The sequence below is a fragment of the Onychostoma macrolepis genome, chromosome 03 (genome assembly GCF_012432095.1).
Source record: "Onychostoma macrolepis isolate SWU-2019 chromosome 03, ASM1243209v1, whole genome shotgun sequence".
NCBI classification, from domain to species: domain Eukaryota; kingdom Metazoa; phylum Chordata; class Actinopteri; order Cypriniformes; family Cyprinidae; genus Onychostoma; species Onychostoma macrolepis.
This window is the reverse complement of record NC_081157.1, coordinates 39,244,219-39,254,551: the sequence shown is the minus strand read 5'-3', so window position 1 is coordinate 39,254,551 and position 10,333 is coordinate 39,244,219. Positions and strand designations below refer to the sequence as shown.

The window sequence follows — 10,333 nt, the reverse complement described above, 5'->3', positions numbered from 1 at the left end:
GATCATTTAGTGCTGAGTTAGCTATAGGCTATTAATTTTTTACACTATAGTTGAACATCAACAACATGAATGAATCTTGAAGAAAATTGTGGCAGACCTGCTAAATCTTAAACACAATGGCTTGACTTACACTTTGTGCACTTCAACAGAACAATCAAAATCGTAAAATGACCAAAAAGGAAACAAAAGGATGACAAATCAACCCTGTATTGGCAACCCTGTAAGTCCCAATGTGAAAGATTTAATATGTAGTTACGCCAACAATTACAACCTTCTGCCAAGGATGTATTTTATGCGTCCAGTCAAAAATAAACAACAGAAGTTGTCAGTATATGTCGTCATTATATTGCTGCTGACGAGTCGGAAGACAGTTAATGAATAACTAATGAATACCTTTTTAAATGTAATACAACACCTGGCCACAGAGTTCCTCCTGCTTGGTATTGGTTGGTGAAACCTGTCACCCGGACAACAGGACACAATGATAAAATCAGATTACAGCCCACTTGTACCTTGTATCCTACAATTAAACCACAACTTCCTTGTTCCTCAGTGAGCTCAGCAAACCCAGCAGTCTGCTATTCCTGGAATATATACACACACATGTAACATTTAAAAGGAATTTATTTCTTCTCTGTCAAGACAAGTCTATGATCAAAACAGCAGAATGAGGAGGATGAGTGTCTTCCCACAGCATGGCACTGCTCTGGGAAACCTGGGACTTACTGCGAACGAAATCCGACAGGAAACTGAAAACAGTAAGTCATGTTTTACAGAATCTGTATAGCTTTTGTGCAACGTAAGTTGCTAAATAAAAGTGTCTCCTAAATACATATATGTAATTATATTTATACACACTCGTTCAAAAGTTTGGTGTAGTAAGGTTTTATGTTTTTGAAAGTCTAAAACATTGAGTCTATAAATGCTCACCAGGGCTGCATTTATTTATTTTATTTTATTTTTTAAATATTATTACAATATACTTTAAAATGTAATTTATTCCTGTGATGGAAAGCTGAATTTTCAGCAGCTATTACTCAAGTCTTCTGTGTCAAACATTCATTCAGTATTATTCATTCAGTCATTTTTGACCGTGTCATGTACACTGTAAACAAAAAAAAAGTTGAGCCAACTTAAAATTTTAAGGCAATAAACTTCAGCAGATTTTTGAGTTTTCTCAAATTGTTGTTTTAAGTTTATACAACAAAAATTTGAGAATCTCCAACAAAAACAAGTTGAGCAAACTCAAAAATCTGCTGAAGCTGGTAAAAAATGTTTTTTTAAGTCCGCTCAACTTTTTTTCTTTTCTTTTTTTACAGTGTATCATTGCAATCTCTAGAAGTAATCTATAACAATTTCAACTAAAATGAATATTTCATCATGTTTCATTTATTTTGACAAATAATTTTGTATGTCAGGGGCATCATTTTTGAGGGGGCATGAGTGGGGGGGGGAGCTCTCATGCTTGTCATATGACACACAGCAGCCACAATACCACTGTATAACTGATATAGGCTTATGTATTATTATTTTTTTATTCGAAATATTCACAAAATATATCATGAAATATCTCGATTCTCAAATATGTGTAAGTAAATGCATTTTGCACCTTTATAGATTATGTTAGTTGATCTATAATGGGCGATAGGCAAAGTAGCCTAATAGTGTAATATTAACTTTGCATAAAAATCCGTCTTTTTACTTAAGTACCAGATGTCATACCATAAAATGAGTGTCATACCATAAACATATAATACGACTGAGTTTGTATTTTATGTGGATTTAATAAAAACATTGTAAGTTACTAATTAGCCCATAACACTTTCATTGTACAAAAAGAGCAAAGAACGTTTACATTATCAAAGAACATTTTCACTTCAGTCCAGCGAGTTCAAGCACTCTCAAAAACTCCCATAATAATCTCTAAAGCTGTTTACACTGTGAAATTAATATCTTACTTACATTCGTACACCTTCACTTTGTTATTTCTGAGGAGAGAATTCAGTCAGCGAGCGCGCGCGAACACGAAATAGCGGCGCTTCGGCGATGACTCATCTGAACGCTTCTGATTGGTCCTTGCATTCATAAGCTCAACAGAATCGTATGTGATTGGTTATAATGCGCAGTGCTTTAAAAACGTGTGTGTCTCTGGCTCTGTGCCAGCCAGCGAACACAGATTTGAATTTAACAGCTGTTTTTCTTTTTATATAGTTTACAGGAAATTGTTTGGTGTGATATGATTCCATATTTAGGGGGGCCAAAGGGGGCCAAGCTTGTTGACAGGGGGGCACTTATTACACATACATTTGTTATTACCTTAAATAAACAAACAACATACCATGTTGATTAGAGTATTAAAAACTTGAAAAGCCTTAATTTAAGATACATTTAGAACAAATAAAAATGTGCGATTAAGTTGCGATTAATCACGAGTTAACTCACGACAATCATGCAATTAATCGCGATTAAAAATTGTAATCGATTGACAGCCCTAATATAAATATAAATGATTTATATAAATGAAAAAAAATTATAATAATAATAATATATATATATATATATATATATATATATATATATATATATATATATATATATATATATATGTATATGTATTGGATTGTCTACAGAATTTAATTTTGGATGTGAACTAACTGAAGATACTTGTGATCCCAGATACATCTGAACTGATATCTGACCTGGTTAACCTGTCAGCCAGAGCCAGATTTCAAGCTATACGATCACTACCTATGCCATTTAATGAGAAGAAAGCAATCAGGTTAACCTCTTTTATGATTATACATTTATGCAATATTTCCCACAATACTAACTTTTATCTGAACGTGAAATTGTACTTGTCTCAACAGGAACAGAGTGAACTCTGTCAAACTCTCAAAGACCATCCTCGCTGCAGACTGTCGTCAACAGGTGTCTCGGGTAAAAATGCAATTTTTAAATACAGATTTGTCAAAGTTTCACATTCCTAAAAGTCCTGCATGATATTTCAAGTCCAATGAGACCCCACTTCCAGTCTTTCCGCAGATTTCGTGCCAGCTTGGCATCAGCCAGGCAGCATTTGATTATATGGCAGGACACTCTGAAGGGGATCGGCAGCAGGTTTGGCACTTCTGTCCTCTCCTACTTCTTGTTCCTTAAGTGGCTGCTAAAATTCAACCTCTTCTCCCTCATCGTCAACTTCTGCTTCATCACAATCCCACAAATTGTGCACGAGCCCAATATCAGCAGCATCACAGGGTTCAGAGGACTTGAGCTCCTCACTGGGGTGGTGAGTCCAAATATACTAATTAACACCTTACAAAAAGGTTTAATTTGTTCACATTAGCAAGTGCATTAGCATGCACTAACAATAAGCATTTACAGTGTTTATTAAGGTAAACGATTGAATAAATATTCATTGTTAATTCATGCTTGCTCATAATAGTTTTATCTTAATTTATACAGCTTTAAAAGTTAAAAATATATTACCATGTATGTATGTAGAGATTCTCCTTAATCTATATTAAATGCTGTAAAAAGATTGTTAACAACATGTTAATTAATGCATTAGCTTATCTTCAAGGAACATTTCACCCAAAAATGTGTGCTGAAAATTACCCTCAGGCCATCCAAGATATAGATAAATTTGTTTCTTCTTTGGAACAGATTTGGAAAAATTGAGCATTGCATCACTTGCTCACCAATGGATCCTCTGAGGTGAATGGGTGCCGTCAGAATGAGTCCAAACAGCTGATAAAAACCTTATGATAATCCACACTCCAGTCCATTAATTAATGTAATATGAAGTGAAAAGCTGTGTGTTTTTAAGAAGCAAATACATCAAGACATTTTAACTTTAAATCGTCACGTCTGCCTAAAATACAAGTCCATAATGCATAATGCCTTCACCAGTGAAAAAAGTCCATCCCCTGTTGTTCTCTCACATCAACATTCACTAACATATTTGTTTAGAACTGTTTCGGAGAAAGAAATATTATGAATAGCCTACTTGAAATTTAGCAGGAAACAATGTCTGAATGTGAAAATGTCTTGATGGATTTGTTTCTTACAAACAGGCAGCTTTTCACTTAGCATTACATTAATTGATGGACTTTTACTTCACAAGATGTTAACTCATGAACTGGAGTCAAGTGGATTATTTGTGGATTATTGTGATGTTTTATCAGCTGTATGGACTCTCAATTTGACGGCATCCATTCACTGCAGAGGATCCATTGGTGAGCAAGTGAAATCTTCAGAAACAAACTCATCTTGGATGGCTTTAGAGTAAGTAAATTTTCATTTGTGGGTGGAGTATTCATTTAAATAAATCATCCTAATTGTCAAATGTTCATTATAAACAAAAATATTATACAAAACTGGTTTTATGGAGTGCCAATATCTCTGTCGACAGGGTTATTTCAACCAGACGGTCTTGTTCTATGGTGGTTACAATGGTGAAGTGATCGTATCCAAACCAACCTACAACATGCAGTTGGCCTATTTTTTCACCATAGCTGCATATCTGGTGCTGTGTGGGGTGTCTCTTCTCTACAGGTAACATATTTAGCAGTATGGTAGGTTATAGTAGCAGTTTCTCAGCATGAGAATGTCCAAATTTAATTTTATTTAATTTTTTTTTATTTATTTAAAAAGTTTCCTTTCAAATGATACCAACCTTTTGTCTCTCTTTGCTATAGTTTTGTAGTTACGAGTCTTTACTTTTTTTTGTATGTCACGCAGAAAGGAAAAAAATTCTGAAAATGCCTTCAGGGCTTAAAGGGTTAAGGCCTTTACAGCATACAAGCAATACAAAGCTTGTTTTGTAGCTAGATCACTTCCTGTTGAGCATTTACACATTTTCCCAGGCAATTTGAAAGCCATATTTCAATATTGAATATTAAAGTCAATGGCTGATTGTTTCCCTAAAAATATGGATGTTGATGTTTGAATATTTACATACTGGGACTCAAAGGTCACCATATGAATAGAAGTAATGAATGATGCAACAAACTACCATTTCAATGCCAGAAGGGAATGCAGAAAGATCTGGTTTTCTTTTTCCTCCTCCTCAGCATGTCCAGATCTTTTCAGAAGAACTTTGTGCTCGAGACAGGACCTGTCTCTGGAGGAGCGTGGCGTCTCCTGTGCAGCTGGGATTTCAGTGTTGTCAATGAAAAAGCCATACAGTACAACAAGAACAATCTCGCCATTCAGCTGAAGGTCCATACCTGTTCGTATCTTCTTGTAGATGTCGTCCCTTTTCTGTTTCCATTGGCTCATTTTGCACATGTCTTCCAGGAGTCCTTATCAGAAAGGTTACAGGAGAAAAACCAAATGTCTCTGTCTGACAGAATAAAGCGTCTGTCTCTCCACCTTCTGGCCTGGCTACTCTCTTTAGGACTTGCCGTAGGATCTGGTGCAGGCATCTACTTCCTGGGGACAAATCAAGAACTGGTGAGTTCATTTACAGTGTAATATTATCACAAAAATATGTATTTTTCTTGCATTTCATATTCCTGTGCTTATGTTTTGCTGCAGGCCTTCAGTTCCAATCACGATCCAAGTGATTTAGGGGCCGAGGCATCTACTCTGCTTCTGCCTGTGGTTGTGTCGCTCATCAACCTGATAGTACCTCTTCTCTACTCTCTCATCAGCAAAATAGAGAGCTACTCCAACCCACGCGCAATGATCTACATCAGCATTGTGAGGTGTGATCATTGTTTCGTTACAGTTACAAGCAGCATCAGATTTCCATTGCTAACAATGTCAGGTGACCTCGCCTTTATTGTCTCTTTTGTTCCTAGAAATGTTATTTTGAAGATGTCCATTCTTGGAATCCTTTGCTTTTACTGGCTGGATTCTGTTCCCGAAAAAACCTCAGTAGGTGCACTAAGCGTTCATTTTATTATGTGTTACTAGCAAAGCATGAGTATGTGTCCGTTTACTCGATTGTAATCTTTTTATTCAAGTGTTGGGAGTCCTTTGTGGGGCAGAGCGTGTATCGACTGCTGATAATTGACTTCATATTCTGTCTACTTGGAATTTTCTTCGGGGAGTTCCTACGCAAGTGAGTCAAACACAGCAAGTCAAGTACATTTTGGCTGTTGAAGTAGGTCTGCAAAAACCAGTTGATCACAGCAGCTACTAAAAGTAACCATTTAGGACAACTTCCACCTTAAACTAACGCTACAACAGTTAAAAATATTTTGCAGCTTTACTGTTGTTTCACAGATACCAAATAATAAATAGACTACCTGTTCCAAAGTTTGGGGTTGGTAAAATTTGAAAAAGGTCTCAACATAAGTACATATTATTTCTGTGATGGCAAAGCTAAATTTTCAGCATCATTACTATAGCCTTTAGTGTCACATGATCCTTCAGAAATCATTCTAATATGCAGATTTGCTGCTCAAGATACATTTGTGACCCTGCAGCACAAAACCAGTCTTAAGTCGCTGGGGTATATTTGTAGCAATACCCAAAAATACATTGTATGGGTCAAAATTATTGATTTTTCTTTTATGCCAAAAATCATTAGAATATTAAGTAAAGATCATGTTCCATGAAGATATTTTGTAAATTTCCTACTGTAAATACATCAAATATGCATTGCTAAGAACTTCTTTTGGACAACTTTAAAGATGATTTTCTCAATATTTAGATTTTTTTGAACCCTCAGATTCCAGACTTTCAAATAATTGTATTTCAGCCAAATATTGTCCCATACATCAATGGAAAGCTTATTTTATTCAGCTTTCCAAAAAGCTGGTTCATTTTCGTGGTTCAGGGTCACATTTATTATTATTATAAGTGGAAACAGATATCCTTTTTTTTCAGAATTCTAAATACAAAGTTCAAACAAACAGTTTTGATTTAAAATAACTTTAACTTTGTTGAATAAAATGTATTTAAAATTATTTTAAATATTTATTTTAAAAAAACCGTAATGGTTTACATTACGGTTCTATTCATGTGCAGACTGTGGATTCTTCCATATGAAAAGTAATTACCGATTACACGTGACAGAATCAATAGATTCACTTTCATTTTACTTTTTCAAAATTGCTACAGTGTAATCGGAACCATGTGCATCCAGACTCTTGGCGTCCCAGAGTTTGACATTGCTAGGAATGTACTTGATCTGATCTATGCCCAGACTCTGGCTTGGTAAGTAATATCTGCATCTCTTCAGCTCTATACTTTGATATTCCTTCCAGCTGATTGCACTGTCTCTTATCTGTTTGCCCAGGATTGGAATTTACTTCTCCCCCCTCCTTCCTGTAATGCAAGTCCTAAAACTGTTTATCATCTTTTACTTGAAAAAGGTAAACACCATCATAGCATCACTTTGTCCTTGCAATCAAGATTATATTGCATGTTGTTAGTTTTATGGTTCCTGTTTCAGATCAGTCTGAGTATGAACTGTCAGCCTCCCAAACACACTGGCAGAGCCGCTCAGATACAAACAGTCTTCATTGCCCTACTCTTCTTCCCTTCGTTTGTGGGAGCGTTGTCCATGGTAGCATTCACGGTGTGGAGGTGTGACCCCTTCATTTTATAATTTCAGTTTTGGTCCATCAATTGTCTTCTTACCAAGTTACATTTCTACAGTGCTACATTTTCTGAACACTTTCAATTTGAACTCTTAATAAGCTGCTTTTCAGATGACAGACCGGAGAGCGGCACCAGTTAATAAATGCAAAGGGGTTCCACTGTGCTTTAATCATCTGTCTATGTAAACATGCACTAAATGGACACTTTGTTCCACAAGTGCCATATTTTTTTAAAATACCATGTCAAATTTATCTTATGTTCATGGAAAGAACAAAATACGTAACTGTGTCAAGTTAAAAAGAAACACGTCTCAAGACTGTTCCACTGCACCTTGTGTTTTAAATCATAGGCTGCATTGTGTAAACATTCTTGCTTTTAAAAAATGTGAGATGCAGCACAGAGGAATGGAAAAAAGATAAAGAGTCTTAAGATACATGTTTTAAAAGCTGAACATCTTTTAACTTGATACTGGGTTTTAGGAAAGACACTTGTGCGTGAGACACTATAAAAGTGGTGAGAGGTGTGTAACGGTCAAAGACATCCGTTTAGATGAATTGCTCCTTAACCAGGGGGCCTCAGCACTTCAACTTCAACAAACCGAGCATTAAAATAAGCCCAAACAACTAAAAATCAAAATATCGATGAAACCTATTATTAAAGTGTGAATTCTGAACCTAGAAAAGATATGTACATTAATTGAATCAATTAAAATTCATTTTAAAAATGATATAACAAAAAATGATATTATTTAAATTTAAATGATATACATTTTTGTAGTTATGCCAAGCTACCAAATCTATAATGGGAGTCCAAAAATGTTTAAAAAAAAATCCCTATCCAGTAAATCATGAACATTTGGTCGCGGCGTCTTTGAAAATTGTTATGGAAAATGGGGGACCCTGCCATTAAAACGTTGAGAGCCACTAGAGTCTAGTGCACTGTTTACATAGAAAACAATTCAAAAGTTGTGCAGCGGGTCAAAAAATGTGTTGTGTGAACAAGAGCCCTATATGTTAGTTTTTTCTGGTTGTCTTACAGTCTGAAGCCCTCAGATCAGTGTGGGCCCTTCCAGGGTCTCGACACCCCCTTCCACACCATTTTCAGTTGGACTGATTCTTTGCCTGAATATCACTGGGTCGGCTGGATATTTGAAAACATACTGAGAAGTGAACTCTTCTACTACCTGATTAGCCTCATCGTCCTGTAAGTCCACAAGCCGGATGTTTTGTGAACTATTCACATAGGAAACATCCAGTTTTACAGCCAAATATTCAAGGAAACCTTTCTTTCCCTGGGCAGAACTGTCCTCATTCCTCTCTCTCTTCTTTCAGAGTCATCACTTATTTTCTCTGGCAAATCACTCAGGGACGGAAACAGCTCATCAAGACTCTGCGAGAGCAGATTGTGAATGTGAGTGCCGAGACCATAGCATCCACCGCACTTCAGTGTCATCAATAACTACTATATATGGATAATGGTTTTAACCTCACTGACTCCATTCTTCTTCCATCTGCCTGTCAGGAAGGAAAGGACAAAGCATTTCTCTTGAATAAACTGAAAAATCTACAGAAGGAGAGAAGGGAAATGGCATCCTACAGATCTCAGGTGCTTGTTCTCATGTGTTCTGTCTGTTCTTGCTTCCTGCTCGCATCTAGTTGTCATTAGTAAAATGCTGTACTCAAAAGAAAGAGAAACATATTGCAGTTGTGGAGATTGTGGAGTTATTGATTGTGCAGTTGTTAGCCCAACAAACACCAGAATAGGGCACCTACCTAATGAAGATTACTTCCAGGGGCTGTGCCTTCAAACACCACAACCACTTAACAGACTAGATTTGTGTGTCTCACCTGTTATGACTGCCTGTGAAAGCAGAAAAAAGTACATACAGCATTTTTTTATAGATCATATATTGAGTAAAGCTGAAATGGAGCTTATGGATTTGATCAGTTCTGCTTAAGTTGCTACTGTAAAGTCATTTTGCTGATTTGAAAGCATTTTTAAACATTGTGATCTTAATTTCTGTCATGTAGGACTATGACCAGACACCATATTTCAACCCAAACTGGATGAATACGCTGCCCTTGGATATGTGAAATATATTCTTTAATTATTTTTATACTTTAAATGCTTTTTTTTGTAAATATTGCATTAATCTGTAACTTATTTAGAAAATTCCAACTATCATCTCTCTACTGAATGGGAAGAGGAATGATTTTGAAATATTAGCAGCAATGCCATAGGAATTGCATTTTGTGCTTGTCTAGTGGGTGACTGTGTTTTGTCTCACATATGGTATGTGTGAAATAAATTAGATAATGTGGGCACAAATTAAGAATATGTTCCCAAGATTTATTTGTGGCCATGTTTTATTAATTCATTCCCTTGTTTTAGTTAAGTCAATATCACACTGTATTCATTTGTTCCCTTATTTTAGGTAAATCATGGCCATGTAGTACTGTTTCATTTTCATTCATTTTTAATTTTGTTAAACAATGGCTATGACTAAAACAAGAGAACAAATAATATATATTTTTTTTTTTTCTTCATGTGCAATACTCCATAATTTCCTAATTTCCAAGTAGGAAAAACACTGTACTAGGTGAAAAACTACTATTTTACCTATAGAAATTTGATTGTTTTTTCCTCAACACATATTCTGATACATCCTAATAATTTATTCTGTGTAAATATCAACAAATAAATATTTTAATATGTAAATACCATAAGTGTCATCTGTGAAGAGCATGTTGGATGCAAAGAACCTCAAAGCTTTGTTTTA

At 35.6% G+C, this 10,333-nt stretch overlaps 1 protein-coding gene across 1 annotated transcript; it reads left to right on the top strand.

Annotated features, from left to right (window-relative positions):
• The first annotated feature begins 535 nt into the window (after positions 1-535).
• On the top strand, positions 536-10,237 carry tmc5 (transmembrane channel like 5). Its single transcript, XM_058770157.1, has 17 exons — positions 536-758; positions 2,677-2,779; positions 2,868-2,937; positions 3,032-3,286; positions 4,412-4,554; positions 5,073-5,220; positions 5,299-5,454; positions 5,539-5,708; positions 5,805-5,880; positions 5,970-6,067; positions 7,072-7,167; positions 7,250-7,325; positions 7,406-7,539; positions 8,593-8,757; positions 8,886-8,964; positions 9,076-9,159; positions 9,585-10,237. The coding sequence occupies exons 1-17, from the start codon at positions 668-670 to the stop codon at positions 9,645-9,647; spliced, it is 2,007 nt and encodes a 668-aa protein (XP_058626140.1). The 5' UTR covers positions 536-667; the 3' UTR covers positions 9,648-10,237.
• The last annotated feature ends 96 nt before the right edge of the window (positions 10,238-10,333 follow it).